The sequence below is a fragment of the Haliaeetus albicilla genome, chromosome 5, assembly GCF_947461875.1.
Source record: "Haliaeetus albicilla chromosome 5, bHalAlb1.1, whole genome shotgun sequence".
In the NCBI taxonomy this organism is placed as follows: domain Eukaryota; kingdom Metazoa; phylum Chordata; class Aves; order Accipitriformes; family Accipitridae; genus Haliaeetus; species Haliaeetus albicilla.
The window spans coordinates 24285930-24311564 of record NC_091487.1 but is presented as its reverse complement, the minus strand read 5'-3'; the positions used below and the strand labels follow the sequence as shown (position 1 = coordinate 24311564).

Sequence of the window (25635 nt, the reverse complement as noted above, 5' to 3'; positions counted from 1 at the left end):
AATCTTAAATGAGAACATTCTCTGTCCCTGTTTTAAGATGTAGAATTGTGAATGGATGTTGATCTTGAGTCTTTCTGTCTGTCATTAGAGTTTGGGACTTCTTTGTCAAAGATACCAAGCAAATAAATTCTAAAAGAGCAGTTTGTAACCCTGACTCATCATCTCTTTCCTTCCTTACCTCCAGCCTATGGTCTTCCTACAGATGCTTAAGAGGGCTTCAGCAGACCTTGTTAGTGTTCAAATAACAGGTGTCATACTGACACCTGATATAAAATTTGTGCCTTTTTTCTAACATTTATAATAGAGGTTTTCTAAAGTGCAAAAATTACTTAAAGGTTTTGTAGGAAAGTCTGTGTCAGAGCAGCTACAGTAGGGAATAAATCTTCCAATTCTGACCTGATAAGGGCTTTGGAGAAGCAAGGTGAGAAGTAACTAAGGGGGAGCAGTGGGTTAAAGCATAAGGAATGGAGCTCACTATGGAGGGGCTGTGTATGTGTTCTTTCCCTGGCAGGCCTTCTTGACAGCTCTGTTGTAGGTTTTGTCCAAGGCAAAGCTCAATGAGCAGTTCGGGGATCCTCTGTCATAGTTATGTTCCTATAATGGTGGTGTCTTTCTTCTCTTGACAAGTCAGCAGGGTGAAAGATTTGCTGCTATCAATAAAAGTGGAGGGACCCTGTAAGCAAGAAAACCATAGTGAATGTCATTTCTGAGACAGTCTTAATGTTCTACTTATTTAAAACTCAACTGGACAAAGAACAAGAGAATGGTCTTTAGAAAATAATTCTTTCAAGCTGAAGGACCCAGTGACTAGCCATTATGTGACAGTTTACCTAATTTCATGACTAAGTACATGGTCCCTTACACACCTGCCTACTCATTACACAAGCAGTAAAGACTTTTACAGTCTGTAATTTGGAGATGTAAAGGTAAGTAAGATATAGCAAGGTGCAGTTATCCCCATTATGAGAACAGGATCCAACAGATTTGTAAGGATGTTATGTGCTTAAATTCCTTTAAAAAGCCTTGTCTTTAAAGATTTTATGTGTAACACACAAGAAATCTGTGGTGTGGTAACGAGCTGAACCTAGGTTTTACAATTCATGATTTGCCAAAGGGTGTCATTGAGGCCAAGAGCTTAGCAAGATGCAGAGAGATGACATTTATGTAGATAATTGCTGTAACTTTGGATATTCTTGTTAACAGGAACAGGGAAATTGGAAAGGGTACTAAACCTCATGCTTTAGATCAAGCTTAGAGATTAGGATGTTACCTTTTATGTTAGAATCTGATTGCCTCACTGCTGCCTACAGCAGAATCTCCCTGCACGTTCGACTCCATGGTTGGGTCTTGGCAGCTATTGCTTCATGAGCCAGGCTGCTGCAGCACACTAACCTCTATGTTTGCATCTCTCCTGAGGCTCAGGTTTAGCAGATTACTATTTGCCTACTCACTAGATTATCTTTTCCTCCTTCCTTCTCTTTTGCCGCCTGCAGATGTTGGTTGTAAATTTTCTTCCACTGTTATTACATTGTTGTGCTATTCTCCTGCTTTGAAGTGGCTTCATTGTTCTGTGTAGCTAGTGGTATATATACACGTGAAACTGCATATGACAAGTGATATCTTCAAATGATTATTTGCCCATTTTCCTTTCCCTTTTCTTTATTTCCATCCCATATTTCATTTCTGTAGTTTTGGTTTCAATGAGTGATCTCCTTCTCCAAAAAACAAAACCTTATTAAAATATAACTACACAGATGTTTGTATTTAATGTAAATAGAGATTAGTTGCTGTATTTAAAAGTTAGGTCACTGATTAAGTAACTGTAGATTCTTTGGCAATCACAGTAATAAAAGTACTTACAAAGATAGAGTCTGTATTTAGGGAGAATTAATCACGTTTGGAAGTAAAATCTATGTGGCTGAAGGAAACATCTTTGTTGCCTTTTAGAGAAAAATAAAAAATGGTGCTAGTGGGGAGAGATGTCACTACCGTCAATTAAAAATCGAAGGACACATTTAAGACTGAAACGAAAATAAATCAGACCTGAAAGCATTGCTGCTCCTTGGACTGTATCTGTTAATAGATAACACGGGACATCATCTCCAGGGCTGTCAATCTGAGATGGTTTTGTGAGTGCCAATCTCAGTAAAAAATAATTAAATTGACAAAAGCTACCAGGATGGATTATTTCAGTGTCTGGAAGTCTCTCACCTCTGTACAGCAAGGTTCACTTAAGCCCTTGATTACAGGAGAAAATGAATGTATTGGTCTTTTTCTGCCTAGCCCCTATTCCTGTGCTTACTAAAACCACAGTGATAGTTCAGCATGTTAATTTTTCTTGAGAAAAAACCCACAACTTTTCTGTAGTAGTAGCAAATGCTACTGCTATGTTGACTGGACTGGTCATCTGAGGTCCCAGATCTACATGGGGCCAAGGTACCAAGCATCAGTTTAGATCAGAGTTTAAGACAGATAATGGAATAGGTCCTATGGAAACATTGGTGGTCTCAGCAGTATGAACATTTATATGTGACTTGTTAGCATAATAAATACAGGACAGATATATGCCACAGAGTGTGACTGAAGCCAGGAGAGATGGTTTTTAAACCTTCTGCATGACCACCAGTAATTTACACTGCCTCTCTGTATTGCCCAATCAGTTGAGTGGTGTAAGTAATAGTGGCCAGCCTTTTTGAGAGATTAGGAAGCAAAATGCATTTGTAGGCTGATTTTTCAGGTGTTGAAAGTAGTACAGATGAGCAGAACAGGTGTAGCTGTAATGATCCCATAGATGAGTAGAAAACTGGAAAGCAAAATCAAAAGTAGCTTTTTAAATTGTTGTATGTAGGACTGAATTGCAAAGGCTGTTTTTACAGTTTGCTGATTGAAATAGAAAATGGAGTGTTGGGAAGAGTCAAGCGCTTTTCTTCTTCTCTACCCTGTATAATTAAATATGCTTTAATTTATTTCTATATGCGATAGAGCAAGTGCTTAGTTGCTGTTTTTACTGACTTCTTAAAATTTAGGCAAATTTGAAATTGAGGGTTTCACTTTTATGCGAAAATGTAAAGGCTTTCTTTTGAAACATTACGTAGCCTTTTTTAGGTTGTACTTGACATTTTGGCTGGAGCAGTTTGACTATGATTCTTATTTGGACTAGTTTCAGTCAGATTGCATATGCATTTTTGGGGGGTGAGTGAAATATACAATTAAATATTGTGTACCTGTATTAAGGATTATTATATGAATGGACACTTTTTTTGAAGGAGAATGGAAAATGCAGAGGTATCCAAACTATTTTCATTCTCCATGTGTTCAGAAACCTCGCGCTGTGATTGATGTGACCTCTTTTCAGACTTCTGAGGAAATGAATCTCATCAGGTTATTGTGTTTAGAATGGACACAAACCCAAAAAGAATTAAAAGCATTAGCAGAACAATGAAGTGAAAGCTACAGTCAGAGAAGGATCATTGTTCGGGAGAAGCCGTTACTGCTCTGTAAAGTATGGTGCTGCTTTCCCAGTCAGATGTTAGTGGGACAGATGATATTGTAGAAAAAGATGATTTCCCTTGAATGTCCTAGATAAAACCAATTCGGAAGCAAAATCTTTCCACCTCTCCCGCTCCCTGGGAATCTGCCAATGGACAAACTTGTATGAAGGCATTGTCTCCAGAGTGTTCTGAAGCTAGCTAAGAGGACCAAAATTACATAATTTGAATTCTACCAATATGTAGTCCAAAAGGAAAGAGCTGTTCAGGAAGTGAGACTTGGAGTCTTACTATGAAATTACCTTTCTGGATATTGCTCTGACAACCAGTGTGTGAAAAAGTCCTAGCCAACTTCCTTGTGAGTTGGTGGGTCTCAATCTAGTTGAAAAAAAGGCATGACTCTAATCATGAAGCTCAAGAGCACAAATGATTCCCTTTTGGGAATCTTAGCAGCTGGAATAATTAAGCAGTGAGGAAAATTAAGCTGACTTGATATGAATTAATCAGAGTAACTTTTAAAGTTTTAATATACACCCCCATCAGTACCAAAAAAGGCCCTGCCTGCTGGCCACAGTGCTCATCTCCAACCCACGGACGTGCTGAGACACTGGAACTGATTACAATCTGTGTGAATATTATTTTTAATGGTTATAATAGTCCACTTCTGAGTAATCATTAAATGCACCTTTTAATTTTTTTTATTAAAAAACCAAACTAGAATATATGCAGATGACTAAAATATCAACAGTTCCTTTCTTCCTACGCAGAACTATTATGCTCAAACATTCCCAGTGAAAGCGTCTGCAGCAGATCACAAGCAGGATTTTAACTGTTCAGTTGTCTGATGTACAGATTTCTCTGTTCATTGTTTTGCAGCTTGGGGAATGGGTTGTCAAGGTAAAATTTTCAAAAGCTCATTAACTTGCCATGGAATAATTGAAGATTCCTTCTCTGGATGGCCCAAAGATATGTGTATGACACTAATCCCGTCTGCCTTTAGAATTTTCTATCAGCCCATCACCTTTATATCTGAGCACCTCTTGGGTTAATGAGTTGGCATTCTTCCCACTCTTTAGGGCTGCGGACACCAGGGAAGTGAAAGGAGGCTGTTAAGAAGTTGAGTAACAAAGAGAATATGAAATGTGCCCCAGAATGGGGTCTGTGGAATGAGTTAGGAAAGGGGAGGAGTGACTGGTTGAAGATGGTACTATGGTTCTATTTCCTCTAGCATGTGTCGCCTATTGACTCCCTAGTTGTTGGAGTGTTTTTGTCTAGATTTGTTTATCTTCCACATTTTAGAGACAATTAAAGGAGGTTCACTTTTGGCTTTAATGGTGAAAGTCTGTGCTTTTCACACACTTGGGTTTTAGCAGAAGGTTCTATTATGTGTTGTTCAGAAATAGTTACAGAAAGGGTTGAGAGCTGTCGAGGTGTTTTTTCGGTCTCAAGTATGTTCCTTTTGTGTGTTGTGTAGTACACATTTTATTTGAAGCTGATCTCTCTAAAAGCAAATATGTTTATACATTCCTGGAGAGGAGGCTCAGTCTTTCCTTCTCAACCAAGATGCACCACTGCAGCTATGCCAAAGGCTGATGCAAGCTGATCTGGATTAGCTGCTCAGTGCCAGTACTTGGGCAATAGTATCTTACAATCAGCTGGAGTGAAGAAGCCATGAAGGAGTCACTATCTGTGAAATCCTTTGAATGAGGTATTTTTGCAAGTCCTTCATTCTCTGTTGCTCTTATTATCCCCCTCTGTAGTTCCTGTTTCAAACTGGGATCACTCCAAAAATGACCATCTTGTTTCATTCCGCCAGATGGACCCACATGCAGGCTCATTAAACCCCAGCTTGCTTATTGTTTGCATTCTCAAGACTAATGTAAGTCAAGGGAGAGATTGGTGCTTGGCTTTGGCTCAGAATGCCAAAAAACCAGCAGACTGGTTTTTAACTAACTCATTCAAAAGAAGAAAAGCAAACTCTGTTTTTAATGTTAGCTTGCTCTAGTAGCAGTTTTTCCAGGGTATTTGTCTCTGTTGGATGGAAGTACACAGCAAGGATGAGTGCAGTTAAGAGCTTTGTTGTCTGTACTTTCAGGCATTTGATAGAGATACTGGAGTGGAATAGGAATCCCTGATCTAATTAGCCCTGCAGAGAGAGAACCCCAGATTTCTTGTGCCACAATGTGGCAAATGAAGGCCTATATATGGCAAACATACAAAGCAAATATGGCAGGCAAGGGCCAATGAAGTATTGCTCATCATAATGGTAGAGAAAGCAAGATATTTGGTGACATAATGCACCGCTGAAAATTGCCATTTCCAGGTCCATTCCTGAAAGGGGACTTTCCCTTCATCTCCCTCTTTCTCCTCATGTACATGTACAAACAAATCCTTTTAAAGATGGAGGAGAAAGCAAAACTAGCCTGCTGCTTCTCCAACCTCTCCCTGGAGGGCAGGATGGTAAAGTGATACAGCCACAGTTACGGCTTACAGCCAGTGCTTGCTCTCTTCCCCTGGATTTCAGTGTGGAAAAATCTCAACTTGATTTTTCCGAAGTTACCTGTATTCTGTGCACTTGTATGGGGAAAGATGCAATCATTACAGTTTTGTGAAATGTAAAGTTTGCATGTGATGGAAAACCAAGGAAAGATCATTATTTGTTCTTGATTTTATTTTAAGAGTGTGAATTCGATGCAGTTCCAAACTGTTGAGGATGTAGAAGATGTTTGCAAACTTCTGTCAGTTGTAACTAAATATGCCTGGAAAAAAACCCATGTATTTACTCAGCTTCGCGCAGTTGCAGCTTTACTTTATTTTAAGCCTCCTCTCAGGGACAGACAGTTGAGTCACACTGAGGGTTATCAGTAACAGACAAGGAAAAAGAATAGGGTCCTCAAGCTGGCCATATCTCTCACCTTGAGTGGGGGTGTTAGCGTAAGTTGTTTGTCTGTTAAGGAAGGATCAACAGGAAAGGAGAATTTCTGTTAATGGTATACACTGAAAAAGACCTTCTCTCCATGACGCAAAGTGAGTCCACAGTGCTCAAGGTATGTGGCAGCAGCCAGTGGAATTGATTGTTGCAAATCCAGAGCTGGATTATTAAAATGGAGTCTTGGATCTTGGAGAGACAGGCTGAGGGAGCATCTCACCATTGCATTGCTAAAGAGGGAGGAATTCATATATAGGAAGTGGGAAAATGAGCAAAGGATCCCAGAGCAGCAGTTTCTTGAAGATTTAGTGATGCATCAGGTTTTGGTAGTATATTCAGATGGCTGTGGAAGAAAAACAAAAGATGTGTATCTGAAACTGTGGCCTTTGCTCAGCAAAGTCACCTTGTCTCTGCATTCAGTGGCAACGTTTCAATGTCCTTGTAAGATTTGTCCTACCTTCCTGTGTATTATGTGTGTCTTGGTTTAACCCCAGCCAGCATCGAGGCACCACGCAGCTGCTCACTCACTTCCCCCCCCCCCCCCCCCAGTAGGGTGGGGGAGAGAATTGGAAGGAAGAAGGTAAACCTCGTGGGTTGAGATAAGAACAGTTTAATAGAACAGAAAGGAAGAAAATAATAAAGATAATAATAATAATAAAATGACAATAATCATAAAAAGATTGGAATATGCAAGACAAGTGATGCACAATGTAATTGCTCACCACTCACCAAACGATGCCCAGTTAGTTCCTAAGCAGTGATCCCTCCAGGCCAACTCCCTCCAGTTTATATACTAAATGTGATGTCACGTGGTATGGAATACCCCGTTGGCCAGTTTGGGTCAGGTGCCCTGGCTGTGTCCCCTCCCAACTTCTTGTGCCCCTCCAGCCTTCTTGCTGACCGGGCATGAGAAGCTGAAAAATCCTTGACTTCGTCTAAACACTACTTAGCAACAACTGAAAACATCAGTGTGTTATCAACATTCTTCTCATACTGAACCCAAAACATAGCGCTATATCAGCTACTAGAAAGAAAATTAACTCTATCCCAGCTGAAACGAGGACAATGTGTTTTACTACTGGACGATAGCATCTCTATTATCGTGCCTTCTTTAAAGACATAAGACCCTCTCATGCAGTATCCTTCTCCCTGCATGCATAAGCCTTTTACTTTTGCTACAAACACAGTGTTCAGATATGGAAAACTTATTTTATGCTACTCTAGACATCAGTGGGGCCCCTATAAGTTTGCTTTTGATTGCTTTTTCCATTCTTCTGTCTTTCAGTTTTAAGTGTCCCTAGTGATGAGATTTTTATCCTCTGAGAAACGATACTGTTACTTTGTATTTGTGATCCAGTTTTGAGGTTCTGTGACAAACATTATAAGGAATAAATAATAATTCCATAGCTTTTTCTCAATTTCCAGAAGATCTCCATGCTCTTCAGTCTAAATTTTTCTACTTTTAATTTAATTTTGATCTTTCTGCATAGATTCTTCCATCTTTCCTATGCATTTCATTTTGTAGATTTTTATTTCTCTTTTTAGTCAGCATTTGTCCAGTATTTCCATATTAAAATTCGAAACTCCCTTCCTAAATCAGTCTAAGACAATCACAGATTTTCTTTATGTCTATTCCTGCTTAGCGTTTCTGAATGGAGCTTTGCACTATTTGGTAGGCAGTCTGAAGAAAAATGAAGAAGGAAATGTCAGAGCCAAAACCACTAGCTAAGTAAAAAGGAATAATCAGTCCTTTAGATACTTTCCCCAGCTTTTGTGTGTTGCAAAACAAACCCCCCAAAAACCAGGTTAGAATTTTATGAGGAAATCAGGCTTTTGTGTAAGATTTAAAAAAATTATTCCTTTCTGAATTCTACTTACATGAATTTTCTTTCAATACACTTTTTCTCTCTGTGTGCAACATATAACTGTATATTTGTTTATATATTATATGTAGTATATTTTATATAGTATTTTTTGTCCTATTCTTATATTTTGATCATAAGTTGTGGTTCATCCACGATCTGAGTCATTCTGTCCAAAGCATGGCATAATTTTTAATGATACCTGTATTGTAAGTTCCTTTCAGTGTAGAATAAGCTATTAGGCAGTGTCAGTAGAATTCTAAATTAAATGTATGTGAACCATGTACTCGTTCTGGTTGCCTTAAAATCTGAAATAATACTTTCCTGCAATGCTATTTCCAGGAGTGTGTTTTTTCTTTGTGGAAGCCCCTTGCAAAGCTTTATGAACAGTATTTTCTCTGTCATCACAACACAAAACATTATGACTGGTTAGTGGCAAAATACAGCAAAAGAAAGAATATTGTCTGCATGGGAATTTTATGTAGCCAAGAATATATTTACCCAAAGCGGATTTTAGTCAGACCACTGAAATTCTCGCACTATGTTTATGCCTGATCACATATATTGGACTTAATATTTTGTGGTGTTTGTGATCATTTTTGAGTGCTGCATTCAGGACTGCTCTAGCTGTCTCTGGAATTTGTTCATCAAGAAGTTCTCTACCGGTAGGGTGCATCACAGGCCTCTTCAAATTCCATTTACTTCCACTTCTGTTTTAAAAACTGTCTCTTCAGTGGTCTTGCATGTAATGAGGCTTGGTTCCCATTTGCAGTGTGGTGGTTCTGCACGTCCTTGTCTCCCATTCTTTTCTCCTTTTCTTCATCTCCCTGTCTGAGTCTTCATGTTTCTCTCGGTGCTCATTTCCCTGTAAACCTACAGTGGGATGCAGGATCGAAAGCCCTGGGGTTTTAAATCCCAAGCCAAGTCGGAATGAGAAAGGCAAATATTGCTCCCACACTGTCACTGCAACCTGTGCCTTGATTTGTAGATGAAAGCTTCTCTGTTGTTGTCTAGTCTTATTGCCTTTGAGTCCTTTGTAAACCCCAGCATCTTTGTCTTTGCTTACTATAGAGGCATATATAGTTGCATGGATCTGAAGTGTCAAACTGCTCAGTTTCTGGTGCTCTCTATCAAGATACATGATAAGCACTCAAAAGACTCTTGACTTTAAGTGTCTGTCTTGAATCTAATCTGAAAAAAAAAAAAGCATGAAAATTCAGGTTATTTTGGGAATAAAAATGTTACTTTATTTTTTATTTTCTCTCCCTCAGTGAGCTTTGTAGTTGGACACATGGTTACTAAGAGAGTCTGGCTTTACAGCTGGAGCAATATAAAAATAGTTTCAATTAAAAAGACGTGAAAAAATATAATTAAAAAGATGTGAAAAAATATAAAAGTATCAGAAACATTCGGTTTTCTTAATAAAAGTGTGAAATTTACAGAGACCAGGATGGTACAATGGGTATAAAGATTTTGCTCCTAGTCAGTTGATATGACCTTCATGAATCACTCTGGGCTTTTCTAGTCATGAATAATACCCATATCCAAATTGTACCAATAAAACATGTATACTATACCCCACAAAATTTTGTTGTCTTTCTGTAATTAAATGATAAACCTCACCTAAAATATTCTGCAAATTTCTCCATCTGGACCCTGTTATCAGACTAGCTAGAAATGATTCACTGCCTACAAGGGTTTCATAACACTAGAAGAAAGAAGATGCAATGCACCCCTATTTTACAGGTAAAAAGTGGAGCCATAGGGGTCTAGTGACTTTCCCAATGTCACATACTAAGTCAGAGACAGATCTCCTGTGTCCTGGGCAGGCAGCACAATGACTGAGACATCCCTCAACCTAGTGGAGTTTGTGACTTAGATGAACATGTTTGGTGCATCTAGCAATGCTTCAGCCCTGTTTCTGCTGGGTACATCTGTAATGTTTGGCTGTCTTGCAGGTATTTTTGCCTCTGTGCACAATCTGGAAAGCTGATAGGTATGCAGGCTTGGCCATTGCAACTTTCTGGAACCGGTATCAACAAACAGTTAAGGTTTCAGTGAGTTGTGCATTATAATATCCTTGCAAAATTGAGCTGGGTTACTGGTAGTAGCTGCAGCGAATTTGCAGAGAGCTTTGGATAATGGAAATCTGCCATAAGCTGTGCTGTCAGTAGGTAGAAAAGGTCAGCTGTGTATTCTGTTGGAGAAAGAAAATTGTGGTAAAGGTCAGAAGGATTAAGACATTTTCACTCCGCCTCAATCTGCCAGTTCCTCTGGTTCTTTACTGCAGTGCATGTTTTATGGAGTGCGGTATATAATTAGAAAGCTGAGAAACCCAACAATGAAAGCCCATCTCCAATTTTTATCTTTAGCCCTTCAAGCTGAGATTAAGGTAAGGAAGGAAAGGAGGTTTTTAATACTATCCCCTCTCCTCCCACCAAAAAAAGTAAGCTATGGAGCACGGTGTGCTTTCAGTAACCTAAGTGATGTTAATCTGAAGTGAAACACGCTTTGTTATTGAACATAGTTCTCTATAATTGAATACTGAAATCACAGCACTGGCTTTATTCTATAGTGTGCTCTAGGCTTCTTTTGAGAGCCAGTGGATTTATTCTTATTTTCTTGTAAGTAATGTCCTTAAGATGTGCTGGTTTTTATTAATTATGGTACATTGTCTGATGCAAGGTTGTAATATAACAAATCGGTGCATATTTGCAGGGGACTCTTAAAGAAGCTGCATATTTGAAATCTAAGGAAATTCTCTGTTTTCCTGTACATAACAAGCCTCTGGAACTGACTGCTGTGCAGTGTTGTGGGATCTTAAGTGTGTTAGAAATGTTACATGGAACACTATATGTAAGTAATGAGCAATCTCTCACTAATAAAAGTTGGTTAGAAAGCCTTATAAGAAATATAAAATCCAATAGTTTAGAATATAAACAAACTATCAAGTAAGAAGGAAATAATATATTTAGGCCAGATATTCAGTAACTACCTATCAAAAGTATTCTTGTACTGAAGCATCTGTTACCAATAACTCCAAAGCACATTCTTGGTAATATTGCTAACAGCTAAGTGTCTGTTCATTCTTCTCTTCTCCTCTGCATTTCTCAGGAACTGCACATTCACAGTTGCACAGGCCATGACGCAGAATTGAACACTGGATATTAGCAAACCATATTCCATGCAAAGCTTGTCCAAAATTTAAAACCACTTATTTTCAATATTCACCAGCTTTGATCTGCTAACAGTTACCTGTGCATTTGCTGGCATTGATATTAGCTGAAGGGTCTTTCCCTCCCCCTCCCCCCCCCTTCTCTCTTCCTCTTTCTCTCTCCTTTCCTCTTTCTCTCTCCTTTCCTCTTTCTCTCTCCTTTCCTCTCTCTCTCTCCTTTCCTCTCTCTCTCTCCTTTCCTCTCTCTCTCTCCTTTCCTCTCTCTCTCCCCTTTCCTCTCTCCCCCCCCTTTCCTCTCTCTCTCCCCCTTCCCCCCTCTCTCCTTTCCTCTCTCTCTCCCCTTTCCTCTCTCTCTCCCCCTTCCCCCCTCTCTCCTTTCCTCTCTCGCTCTCCTTTCCTCTCTCGCTCTCCTTTCCTCTCTCCCCCTCGCTTCCTCTTTCTCGCGCTTCCTCTTTCTCTCGCGCTTCCTCTTTCTCTCGCGCTTCCCCTTTCTCTCGCGCTTCCCCTTTCTCTCGCGCTTCCCCTTTCTCTCGCGCTTCCCCTTTCTCTCGCGCTTCCCCTTTCTCTCGCGCTTCCTCTCTCCTTTCCCCCCTCTCTCTCCTTGCCCCTCTCTCTCCTTGCCCCTCTCTCCCCCTTGCCCCTCTCTCCCTCCTTGCCCCTCTCTCCCTCCTTGCCCCTCTCTCCCTCCTTGCCCCTCTCTCCCTCCTTGCCCCTCTCTCCCTCCTTGCCCCTCTCTCCCTCCTTTCCCCTCTCTCCCTCCTTGCCCCTCTCTCCCTCCTTTCCCCTCTCTCCCTCCTTTCCCCTCTCTCCCTCCTTTCCCCTCTCTCCCTCCTTTCCCCTCTCTCCCTCCTTTCCCCTCTCTCCCTCCTTTCCCCTCTCTCCCTCCTTTCCCCTCTCTCCCTCCTTCCCCCTCTCTCCCTCCTTCCCCCCTCCCTCCTTCCCCCCCCCCTCCTTCCCCCCCTCTCCCTCCTTCCCCCCCTCTCCCTCCTTCCCCCCCTCTCCCTCCTTCCCCCCCCTCCCTCCTTCCCCCCCCTCCCTCCTTCCCCCCCTCTCCCTCCTTCCCCCCCTCTCCCTCCTTCCCCCCCTCTCCCTCCTTCCCCCCCTCTCCCTCCTTCCCCCCCTCTCCCTCCTTCCCCCCCTCTCCCTCCTTCCCCCCCTCTCCCTCCTTCCCCCCCTCTCCCTCCTTCCCCCCCTCTCCCTCCTTCCCCCCCTCTCCCTCCTTCCCCCCCTCTCCCTCCTTCCCCCCCTCTCCCTCCTTCCCCCCCTCTCCCTCCTTCCCCCCCTCTCCCTCCTTCCCCCCCTCTCCCTCCTTCCCCCCCTCTCCCTCCTTCCCCCCCTCTCCCTCCTTCCCCCCCTCTCCCTCCTTCCCCCCCTCTCCCTCCTTCCCCCCCTCTCCCTCCTTCCCCCCCTCTCCCTCCTTCCCCCCCTCTCCCTCCTTCCCCCCCTCTCCCTCCTTCCCCCCCTCTCCCTCCTTCCCCCCTCTCCCTCCTTCCCCCCCTCTCCCTCCTTCCCCCCCTCTCCCTCCTTCCCCCCCTCTCCCTCCTTCCCCCCCTCTCCCTCCTTCCCCCCCTCTCCCTCCTTCCCCCCCTCTCCCTCCTTCCCCCCCTCTCCCTCCTTCCCCCCCTCTCCCTCCTTCCCCCCTCTCCCTCCTTCCCCCCTCTCCCTCCTTCCCCCCCTCTCCCTCCTTCCCCCCCTCTCCCTCCTTCCCCCCCTCTCCCTCCTTCCCCCCCTCTCCCTCCTTCCCCCCCTCTCCCTCCTTCCCCCCCTCTCCCTCCTTCCCCCCTCTCTCCTCCCCCCTCCTTTCCCCCTCTCTCCTCTCTCTCTCCCCCTTTCCTCTCTCTCTCCCCCTTCCTCTCTCTCTCCCCCCTTCCTCTCTCTCCCCCCTTTCCTCTCTCCCCCCCCTTTCCTCTCTCTCCCCCCTCCCCTTTCCTCTCTCTCTCCCCCCCTTCCCCTCTCTCCCCCCTTCCCCTCTCTCCCCCCCTTCCCCTCTCTCCCCCCTTTCCCCTCTCTCCCCCCTTTCCCCTCCCTCTCTCCCCCTCTCCTTCCTTTTAATAATGATATAATTACTAAATAATGGAGAACATGATATATGTCTCACTGTAGCAGTCTGCCTCTGTGAAGAGAGAGTTGGCATTTTTGAGGGTGCAATAGGAAAGGCAGAGTGTTTGTCAGGATAACAGGGTTGTGGTGAAGAGCACAACTCCATGGAGATTGAGATGGCTGCAAGCTGCTCTCTTTCTTAACAACAGAAGAGATACCTGCAGCAGCACAGAGAGAATGATAAGAGCTAATGAAAGGAGAAAATGAGCTTCATAAACTCAGGGTTTAAAGTTGATGGTGTAGTCCTTAGGGACTGGCGGATGCATTGGTTTGCAAGGAAAATCTTTAAGTTTATTAAAATATAAAGATGAAAATGTATATGGTAGAGGAATCTGAGCCTTTGTCCCTAATGTTTTCCTGTGGTCCCCATTACACCTACTGTTTCTGCCACTGAGTCTTTTTCTTGCAGGAACATTCCCATGCAACTTTCACTGGCATTCTCCTGAGTGGAAGTCTGCAAAGTTGAGCCTAGGGTTTTGAACACAAATATTTGCTGTGAAATACCTGGAGCTGGCATTGCTATGTGAAATATAGCATCCTGGGAAGCTCCGCCATGCAGAGCTACCAAGATTCAGAAGCAGCTTTCTCCTCCTACATCATAAGCCATAGAGTGCGACTTCTCTATCAGTGATGGATAGGAGCCGTTCAGTAGAATCTGTAGCTATGCATGCTTTCCTTCCTTTGGCCCGCTGCTAGGTCTGAGCTCCAGCTCAGAGAAAGGAGAAGGTGACTGGGCACCTATCACTCGTCCAGTTCTTGGTCTGGAACAGCTAACAACAGATCTAGCTTTCCTGACTAAACCCAATCTTCCAGCTAGAAGCTTTGTTCATACTTCTGTTAATCTCTTACACTGTCTGCTGTGACTTTCTTCCTTTCGATTTCATTGAGTGCGGTTCATTCAAGTGGCTGCTGAGGTAGCAACCTGCAGCCATTTCTGTGTTTGTGCCCATCTTGCTCTCTTCGCATTTCATTCTGAACTGCGAGTTGTTTTACATTTCATGCTCAAATCATATCACTTGTCATCCAAAGTGCTGCAAAATTATTTTCTTCCTTCCGTTTCTGCCGAAGTGCTTCCTGTGATTTTTCTGTCCAGCTCTCATTAGACTCCAGTATCATCATGTCTTTTTTTTTTTTTTTTTTTTTTTTTTTACTTTTCTCTTGTTACCTCTTTAACAGCCATTTGGCATGAATGCTGTGCCTTGCCCTGTCCTTTTTTTTGTCTAAAACACCACTTTCAGTTCATTCAAGTATTTCCTGGCAGGGTCCTTCTCATATGCTCTTTTTCCTGAGTAGATCATTGGGAAAAAAGAGAACTGTAGCAACATGTGTGAAAGGGGAAGCTTCTGGGCAAAAAGTAGTTTATAGCCCACTTATCTTCCCATTTATTATACCTTGGGAATTTATTTCTAGTTCATGCATCATTGGGCCATGTAGCAGATTAAAAAGAATTGTTGCTATAAAGAGCTTAGTGATGCCACCTTTGCACTAGAGTATTTTTGGCTTATGTGACCTAAGGGTAAGTTTGCGGGGTCTTTAGCTGACAAACATGTATTTGGAATTGCCTTGTATTTGGCCAGGTTGGTGAGTAAACAGGGTGGTCTGGAAGCCATATAACTGGTCCTGTGCTTGAACAAATAATCTTAGCCTCTTAGCAGCTCTTCACCTTCTAGGAAGAAGTTGGAGCAGTGAGTAAGCAAGTCCCTCCATGCTTTGGATTCAAGAAGCGTATAGACATATGCTACAGCAGAGATAGCCCTATTGAAATATGAGGGGCTTATGTGGGTAGCTCACAGAGGAATGTGGACTCATCAGACAGGGTTGGTGGGGCAGAGGGAGTGACTACGTCTCCCTGGTAGGAGTCATGTCTGGGTGCTCTGTAGGGGGTTAAGCTAAACTGTGTTCATGATTGTGGGTGATCTAGTAGGTGTCTTGTTGTCTGGGAGCTAATGTTGAAAAAATATATTTAAATGTCTTGGCCAATTTGGATTAATTTTCTATGTTAATTTCCCCTTGCTGTGTCTTTGGAAGAGGTGTTTTTCTTTATTTCTGGCTATAAATTCTTGGATAATGTTGTTTGTGTGCCATTGAATGGTGGTTGTACTCATCCCAGAAGTGGTCATAGTTTATTAAGTGAAGGAGTTTGTAATCAGATTCTCACTTGTTCAAGATAATGACAGCTCTGTTAATGGAATACCACCATTTTAGGACATCTGAGAATTTGACCCTTTGTAAGCATAGAGACAGCGTACATTAAAAAGGTAAACATGGTAGACATATGGGGAACCATTTGGAGAAAAGAAGCTATGGAAGTATGGGTGCTTTCATTGCAGTTTTAGTAAGATATTGCCAAATATGATGAATGACCTCATATTCAAGATAATTTTGCGTGATTCTAGTATACCTATTCATCAGAAAGTGCTTTCCAGTTGTGTGGGACAGTATAGTTTTGTACAGGTGCAGTAAGCATGTAGAATACATTGTCTTTGCTGTTGTCAAGGGCTGAAGCTACAGGATGCAGTGATTATTTAAAAATGCTGCTGAAAAATGGAGAAGGGAGATACCCTGAAGACCCCAGTTCATACTGAGAATTTTGTTACAGAGTATTTCATGGAGATAACGTCATGATTTTGGATTCAGAGGAAGCAGAGAAGTTGTATAAATGCATTAAAATAAAATCTATATATTTCCTGTTTTGTTGATGAACTTTCCTTAGTGTGTTTTTTCCCTTTAAATATTGTCCATCCTTTTATTCTGCTTCGACCACATCTATCACAGGGGGAAGTCATTTCCCTACTGGGACACCAGCATACCAAACAGTTGTGTGTATGTATTTCCCTTTAATTTCCCTAAGATGAAGGACCTGATGTCAGTTTCAAAAGATGTTACTGAATTCTACTTGGTAACATTTAAGTAAACAGAAATACCCTATTCACATGTTTAATAACTGTGATTGGCATTGATAAAGTATGGGGCCTATTTCCCTTGCATTGCATAGATTTAAATACGGAAATAGCTGGCCATGGGAGGATTACTCTGATAGAGAGGGAGCTCTTTTTTAATTTGACTAGTGCAACCTTACATCATAGAATAGACTCATAGAATCATTTAGGTTGGAAAAGACCTTCAAGATCATCGAGTCCAACCATTAACCATTGCCTACTAAACCATGTCCTGAAGTACCCTGTCCACTCGCTTTCTGAATATCTCCAGGAATGGTGACTCAACCACTTCCCTGGGCAGCCCATTCCAATGCCTGACAACCCTCTCAGTAAAAAAATTTTTCCTAATATCCAACCTAAATCTCCCTTGCCTCAACTTGAGGCCATTTCCTCTTGTCCTATCTCCAGCCACCTGACAGAAGAGACCAACACCCACCTCACTACAACCCCCTTTCAGGTAGTTGTAGAGAGCAATAAGGTCTCCCCTCAGCCTCCTTTTTTCTAGACTTAACAGCCCCAGCTCCCTCAGCTGCTCCTCATAAGACTTGTGCTCCAGGCCCCTCACCAGCTTCATTGCCCTTCTCTGGACACGCTCCAGCACCTCAATGTCTTCCCTGTATTGAGGGGCCCAAAACTGAACACAGTACTCGAGGTACAGCCTCACCAGTGCCAAGTACAGGGGAACAACCACATGTATGGTGCTCCTGCTCCTGCTGGCCACACTATTTCTGATACAGGCCAGGATGCGATTGGCCTTCTTGGCCACCTGAGCACACTGCTGTCCCATATTCAGCTGTCTGTCAGCCAGCACCCCCAGGTCTTTTTCCATCGGGCAGCTTTCCAGCCACTCTTCCCCAAGCCTGTAGCACTGCATGGGGTTGCCGTGACCGAAGTGCAGGACCCAGCACTTGGCCTTGTTGAACTTCATACAGTTGGCCTCAGCTCATCGATCCAGCCTGTCCAGATCTCTTTGTAGAGCCTCCCTACCCTCAAGCAGATCGACCATGCCTCCCAACTTGGTGTTGTCTGCATCAATTCCATCCTTCCTTCTGCTGGAGGCTGTGGGTAGCTAAAGGGAATATGGGCTATGTCAGCTGCCACAGTTGTTCACTGGGTGCTTTTGGCAGTCACTGTAATTTGCTGCCATAAATACCACCAGGAAATTGGTGAAGAAGGGCAGTGGCTATGTTTGTGATCCTGATCTGAGCTGGGCAATGCACTTTTCAGCTGCAACTAAAATCTGGGCCAATTAGTACTGTACATTTTTGAGAATGTCATATATTTGTGATGGATTATAGCAGGTCTTGCATGGGTAATAATATTTTACAGTCAAGAATACAGATGCCTAAACTTAGGCTCTTGAATCTGTTTTTGAGCACCTAAAGATGTGGCCTGATTTTCAAGTTTTGAGCATTTTACAGCTCTTGGCAATTTCAGCACTTCTGAGAATGAGGGCACTTCTGTAGATGCTTAAATATGGATTTTGGAATGCCTAACTTTGGACATCTATTTTTGAAAATCTTGGCCTACATTTGTGGAGAAAATCTTAATCATGAAAAATTCCCATAAGACTCTCCTTGGGCAGGTGCATGCACAGATTCATGTGTGCATGGGTAAGTACTTGGCACCATGAGCAAGTTCTCATTGCTAGTCCTAGCCTGGCCGTGCTGGATGTTAACTCAGTCCCCCCCCAGCAGCCCCCTTCCCCATCCTAATCAACAGCTACGATGCTGGGGCTGTCATTGGTAGATGTGCTTCTGGCTTTTGTTGTCAGTGCGTGCATGTTATGCCTGCGGATAAGTAATGAGAGAATTAGGGCCAGGAAATGGGAATGTCATTGTAGTAAGTGTTCATTCGCTTTTGCTTAACTAACACTGTTGTTAAGAATCTTGCCTGCAAAGTCCATTGAACACCCAAATAATTTGCTAGCTGTTTACTTACTGTACAGCCATGAGGAAATCATTGTACTCGAACACGCAAAGTGCTCCTGTCTTGAGACAGCAACAGTCCAAATGAAATCTCCATCAGGAAGAAAATGGGATGAAGTTGTGTTGTTTAAATCTACATTCCCTCCCTCAAATGTTACAGTAAGAATCCCATGACTTTTGAAGAGGTGATTTAACTGGGAGTTGCATCCTGTGAGGAACTTTATGAAGGGAAAAATAAGGGTTCTTCTGTCTTTCAGATCTGCATCTGTTAAAACCTTAATTGTTACTTTGAGACTATGTGTTTTGGTTCAGATACTATTCTGAGTGTTCGTACTATATGTGGGTAAAATTGTCAAAATCTTTCCAAGATTTAAAAATCCTAAGTATTTTCTTTTTAAATTCTCATCCTCCTGGAAGCAGTCTTTCTACAATTTGCATTTAAAAGAAATAGATGGCAATGCATCTACAACATCAATTTCATTTTGAAATAGAAACGACTGTGATATTTTCCAACTCAAGGGGCTCTCTGTAACCCCAGAAAACATACACAATTTTTAACAAGACAAAGGTATTTTTGTCTCTTAATGTTTTTCCTGATGGCCTAGCTCCACAAGTAGCTGAGTGCCTCTAATGCCATGGGAGCGGCCTTGTTCTTTCTTCTCTCCCCTTACAGCTTTTCTTAGAAGCCAGGGGTTTTACCAAATGTAACTGTTGTTCTTACATGCATGCGTATTAATAATAAGGCAATAGTATCTACAAAGGACTCAAAAAAAAAAGTCTGTAACACATACAGCATATAAGTGAGTGTGTATGTAGCAAAATGACCTGTAACAACAGTTTCTTTAGTATATTGCACTTCTATCCCTAGCTAATGCAACATGTACTCAAACATATATCCATCGCTATTATTCCCTGTATATCCATCGCTCTTATTCCCTGTGCTCTGAACTTTTTCCTCCTCATTGTTGCTGGTCCTTTGTTTCATTGTTGCTGCAAACCTTTTATTTGAAGAGGGAGAGGCGCAAGCAACTGCACCTATGCACAGCACTGGGGTTTAAATTGAACTCTGTAAGTTTGCCTACATCATCATTTTCACCTTTGATGGGGGAGTATCTTAGGTTTCTTCCATTTGCCTGAGGTTCTGACATGGCCTCCTCTTAAATCAAGCTTGAAGGGAAATTGATTGAAAAGACAACACCATTATGGGAAAACAATTTATTCCCTGCCCCTTGACAGAAGGCAGAGTTTTGTCTATACTGTGGAATAAATATTAGCTAGCTGTTTGCTTTAAGAAGTGGAAGCTACTCATTCCCCTATGATGGCTTTGATCATTATTTGAAATGGGATTTTTCTTCTACTCTGTCCAGTCATTTCATGTCAAAACCACATACTAAGCATCAGATACCCCATGCCCTGCTCGAATACCCACCTATTTTTTTTCTCTTGCACATGCACACACACAAATGCACCTGTATGTATGTACATATCTACGTAGGGGAGACCATTTTCCAGACAGTTTTTGCTGCTTGATTCCTCTTTATTTGCCGTTAACTTATCCAGCAGTATCTACTCCGCTGTGGTGTCTGAGGAAATGTGGACTTGCCCTTGGTAGCCTTTAGTGTCCAGTCCTTCATTTGGCTCTTGGAGTGGTCCTCTTTGGGTAGACAGGGCCCAGTATGTTACTGTTCCTCGCTTTTAAGTCTCTGGGCTGTTTATTTTAAATTTTATAAGGCTAAGACCTTGTGCTGAGGCTGTTGACTGCTGTAGAAAACTTGCTCCATCAAAGGACAGCTCTGGAAAAATACTGCCATTGAAAGAAATGCCCTAGGTTCTCAGCCATGCTTCTGGTCAAGGCTAGCAACCATGGCAGATTTGTATTTCATCAGTGATTGCCTGAGCCCTCATACAAGGCTTTGGAGGCTGGATACTGCCAAAACTAATGCTTGACAAAAGAATTGTGTACAGATTGCACAGCTTTACAATTTTGCCAGTAAAAGCCCATTGTGATCAGATCAAGACCCTTAGAAAGGAGATCACAAAATGAAAAAAATGGCTTTTTCAAGCAAATCAGGCACCTACTTTGCCTGTGGTATGACAGGTAGGTGACCCAGTAGGTCCTGTCTCTAGGGGTGAGGAAAGGGGAAGGGCCTTGGGAAGACTGAGGGTAGATGGAGGGGCTGAGGATTGTAACCAGGAGAGAGTGCTCTTCTCAAGGAGGAGCTTGGAGGGAGGCAGCAAAGCTTCACTGTCAGGGACAGGAGGATAAAGTTCAGAGTGCCAGGCTGAAAAGTCAGGCATCCTTTATCAGGACAGGGTAGCAATTTGCCCTCTCTTCTCAGGCTTCACACAAAGATGCAGGTGCACGGGACAGATACGCAAAGGGAACTCAGAAATACTTGGCAGGTAGGAGGGAAATGCTAGCAATATCTTCTTCCTACCCTGGGAAAACTTTGGGGGGACTAGTATACTCAGAGCCCAGAGCTCACAGTGCTGAATGCACACATATTAAGAGTTCTGCAAGTCCAGTGCATTTTCCCTGTAACATTTTCCTCTCTCTCTTTGTCTGAGTAGTGACTGTTTGTAGTCTGTGTATTCTGGAGTGTTTCTGCTGGGTGGCTCTGCTGTAATTCTCCGAACTGTTTGCAGAGTATCATTGGTAATTTCTATGTAAATTTGCTCAGGGTAGCAATTGAGCAGCTTTCTGTTGACAAATGAAGGAACATCTTAATAGCAGAGAGGCTGCTTAAGTCTCTTTGGAGGGAACTGAAGTGGCATCTTGAAGGTCATGGGAAAATCCAGTTACTGTAATGTGGCTAAGGGGAGTCCTCTCTGGAATGTCCTGCTTGACTTGGTGTTGCTGTTTCTCAGTGAGGTCTCCACTCTGCCAGCTTTGCAAATGGTCACTAAGGTGAACCTTTCAGCCTGCCATGATGCTTTAAAATAGCATTGAGCTTCAGCTGGAGGGAAAAAAACCCCAAACATAGAAAGTAATTGATGGATTTTGAACTTCTGGCTTCCTGAAATTAATTCAGGGAGAACTGCTGGGAAGACTCATTGTAAACAGAAGTTTCAGTGGAAGGAGAATGGTTTTATCCATGACCTTGAACCCTGAATCTCCTTAGAGCAGATGGAGTGACTGACTTCAAGTGTGAAATTGCACCAGGAAAGAGATATAGATGTATGAACTCTTCTGCATAATCTCTGTAGATTTTGCACATCAGCTGACAATAGCATGCATATCCTTGTCTCCTGTTTCATCCTTGGGAGAAAATTTGGATTATTTTTATTTTCTCCTTGTGAATTTGGTTTGCCTTTGCCTTCCTTGACTCTTGGGTGTACCTCATCAAGCTCTCTTTGGAAAAATCCCCCCCCCCCCCCCCCAAATCCCTGGGTGAAGTTATAAAGACTTTGTCGTGGTTTAACCCCAGTCAGCAATTAAGCACCATGCAGCTGCTCACTCACCTCCCTCACAGTGGGATGAGGCAGAAAGTCAAAGGGTAAAAGTGAGAAAACTCGTGGGCTGAGATAAAGACAGTTTAATAGGTAAAGCAAAAGCCACACACGCAAGCAAAGCAAAACAAGGAATTCATTCACCAATTCCCATCAGCAGGCAGGTGTTCAGCCATCTCCAGGAAAGCAGGGCTCCATCACATGTACATGGGAAGACAAACACCATCACTCTGAACGTCCCCCCCTTCCTTCTTCTTCCCCCAGCTTTATACACTGAGCATGACTGTGGTCTGGAATATCCCTGGGGTCAGTTGGGGTCAGCCGTCCCAGCTGTGTCCCCTCCCAACTTCTTGTGCACCCCAGCCTCCTCGCTGGTGGGGTGATGTGAGAAGCAGAAAAAATGCCTTGACTCTGTGTAAGCACCGCTCAGCAGTAATGAAAACATCCCTGTGTTATCAACACTGTTTTTGGCACAGATCCAAAACATAGCCCCATACTAGCTACTATGAAGAAAATTAACTCTATCCCAGCCAAAACCAGCACAAGTGGAAAATGAGAAGGTAGATTAAGAGAATAGGGCATGTATTCAGTTTAAAGTTTGGTGTAGAATTAAGAGAACCTAAGGGAAACTTACCTGCAGGGCAGTACAGGGATCCCATAAAGAGAGAGTGGATTATCAGGGAGAAAGGAAAACATGAGCTCTTCTTCCTGAACAATGAATTCAGGTTCAGTATTAGTGTAAACGATTTCCCTTTCAGAATATTGAGACTGCAGAAGAAGTCATTTAGTATAATTATAATAAATAGGAATATTTTTAGTTGATCCAGTAATAGAGTGTTGTAATTGCAGATGAAGGATGCAAATAAAGCACAGCAGAAAGGGAAAGCTGGGAGAAAAAAACAAACCAAAAGGGAAGAACTTAGTCATTAGGAAATTGAAGCCACAAGGCAAAAAGAGGCAGAGAGAAGACAGAGACCAAGCAGTAGTTCACAGTCCCAGTGTTATGCACCAAATAATGATTTCTTCAAACTATGGTAGCAGTAGCCAGGATGGTTCAAGGAGGAAGGTGCTTCCAAGTGGTAGCCCACTGAGAGTGGTAACACAGAGTAGTCCCACTGCCACCTTTGCCTATACCGGAAAGGAGAGGAATTTGGTGCTGGGGTGCCATGTGCTACCTCGACTGTAGCTTTCTACCACGAAATGTTTTATGCAGCTGAGCAGCCTGGCTTTGGCTGCAGCTCTGAAGTGGGAGGCTAGCTTGTGAGGGGTGGTGGCCCCTTCCATAGACACCTACCTTCCCACCAGGGATCACCACTGCTATTGCCACTCCAGTGCCCTCATGGGATGGTAAAAGGTAAGGGTGGTGTGGTCAGGCTCTTGTGTGGACTCAGCATGCCTGATCTACTTTATTTTGCCTTTCAAATTTCGGGTTTGATGGTTCTGCTGAGAAATCCTGAGCTAGTTTTAACAGGGGGAGTAAAGGATTGTAAGTAAATTTTGCTGCAGCCATGTTGTACGAGAAGTTTGCGTTTGGAGAAAAAAAACATGTAACTTATTTTTCAACTTTTTAAAACTTCTGTCCTTCTTCTGCAGCTGCCCTTTTTCCACTTCTTCACTCCTGTTCCAACTTCTTGCTGTTCCTTCTCATCTCCTTTTTCCACTTCTATATTTCTTCCTTCTTTTTACCATCTATTTTTTTCCTCTTCAATATATTGCTCTTTTCTTCTCCCACTTCTTTCCACCAGTTCCTATCCTCCTCCGCTTTATGCAGTAAGTGATATTTTTAATGTTTCTCAGCATTGACTGCCTGGACTGTGAAGATTGAGGATTTGCTGGCAATAGGTAATCATGTGCTAAATTGCAAGTCAGCCTGCAGGTAGCTATTGTGTTGATGAAACTTGGGTCTGGCACAGGTTGATTAGTAAGAAACAGTCCTTTTCTCTAACAGAATAAAGATATTTATTCCAACAGAACAGCCCTCAAACAGCATCAGTCAAAAGTGTGAAATTTGTGCTGTTCTGCAGTACCTCCCAGGATCTTCACTCTCCCTGCCTGTGCATGGTGGTCTATGTCTTTATCAGGACTTACCTAGCTGTTTATTGAAACGTTGTGGTAGAAAGATAGGCTTTAGCTTCACTAAGAGGTTGTATGGAAAGTGACTTAGATATAGATAGCAAATGGACTTGCAGATAGGTGAAAATACAGCAAGTATGTCAGGGAATGGGCAAAAGGTTATGGCTGATTTTTCCAAGTTCTTTTTTTGGCTCTGCTGTTGATATGTTGTGCTTCAGTTCTTCCACCTGTGAAATTTCTAATTTTTTTCTTGCAAGGCTTTTCAAGCACTTGTGAGGCTCTTGAGCAAAAAGCTGAAATGTGAAAAGGAGTTTAGTTTGCATCTTCACCAAGTTGTCAAGCAGATGGTCTCCACTTCTTTCCACTCACTTCCCAGTGAAGCGAAGGGAAATGTCTCCCTGATGTTTGTTTGGAAGCATCCTTAATTGGAACTTGATCCCCTTCCAAAGCACACACCAAGGTTCTCCCACAAACATCACAGCTACTGCCCATTCCAGATTTAGTCTCATCTGGCCCTTTTCTGCTCAGGTATTGCTGTGCTGATGAGTAGACAGACCTGCCATATATACTGAAGTTGAAACTTTAGAAATTGGGAAGGGAGATGTCACAGTCCTTAAACCCTTAGGTTTAGCATCAGTAGATGCAGGCTGAACAGCAAGAACCTTGTACATATGCTAGCCCAACACTTAAAACATAGTTTTAATCTCAACTGATTTGATCTATACTAGCAAGATTTTTCCTTTAAACTTGCAAGATGTATCTCCCCGCAGGCCTGTTCAGTGCACAGCTCGATATCACAATGAGCCTCTTAATTTCTTTGGTTGGTTGGTTGGTTTTTTGTCTGTTCAGTATCCTAAGACTTCTGTTCCTATCAAGCCTTGTTTGGTTTTATTCTATTTGAATCTCTATATCTATTAGGTTGAGCAGAGCCGTAGGAGATGGAAGTGATGAAGGAGAGTATACGTGGTGTATAGAGTTTATGTGGGAGAGGATGGTCCAGTGGAAAGTATCCTGAATATTTGATTTCATTCTCCTCTTGACTGTGCTGCAAAAGTGAGTCTGTCATTAAGTGCATATGATACCAGACATCCTAGAAGGGGAGGACTGATGCTGGTAGTCACAGTGCCCTCTCTGACACCTAGCCAGGCCAACTCCAAGCTACCTCTGGTGGGGCCATGGTCCTGATTGTGCCTCAAGTGCAAAGCAGCTGTGGCAGCACATCACATGTTCCTGGCAGGCCTGACAGTCTCCAGCTGACTTCCCTGTAAACCTGCTGCTTAGCACCCCCCATTGCTTCTTTAAAACGAAATCCATCACTCAAAAATTATCTTTGTTTGCAAAAGAGGATCTTCATAAAGTTATGGAAAGGCATGAGAATACAACTTTGCTTTTGTTTTGCTTCTACAAGAGACCTACCCAAGTTGTATAATCCTTATAACATTCCTCAGAGCTATTCGAATTGGTTTAGATGCTTACGAAAAATCTTTTGTTTCTCTAATTTTAAGAAAAGTAAAGAAAGAAAATGAACTAACCTATTTTCCATTGGTCTTGTTGTTCAGTACTATTTAAACCAGCTGGGAGTACTTACAGAGAATAGTCTAACCGGCATGGACTGGAGGCTGGCCTCTTTTGGGAACCAATCTGATTTCTTACCCTTATAGGTAGGAAACTGAGGACAGAATATGGCATGG

At 42.6% G+C, this 25635-nt stretch overlaps 2 protein-coding genes across 33 annotated transcripts in view; one reads left to right on the top strand and one right to left on the bottom strand.

Annotated features, from left to right (window-relative positions):
- Positions 1–25635, top strand: part of NRXN3 (neurexin 3) — a 1027863-nt gene that overhangs the window by 547828 nt on the left and 454400 nt on the right. The gene's annotated exons all lie outside the window — the stretch shown is intronic.
- On the bottom strand, positions 16714–17322 carry LOC138685300 (uncharacterized). The gene is given in 3 exon segments (XM_069782962.1): positions 16714–17116; positions 17118–17217; positions 17220–17322. Coding segments are annotated over 3 exon segments (606 nt in total).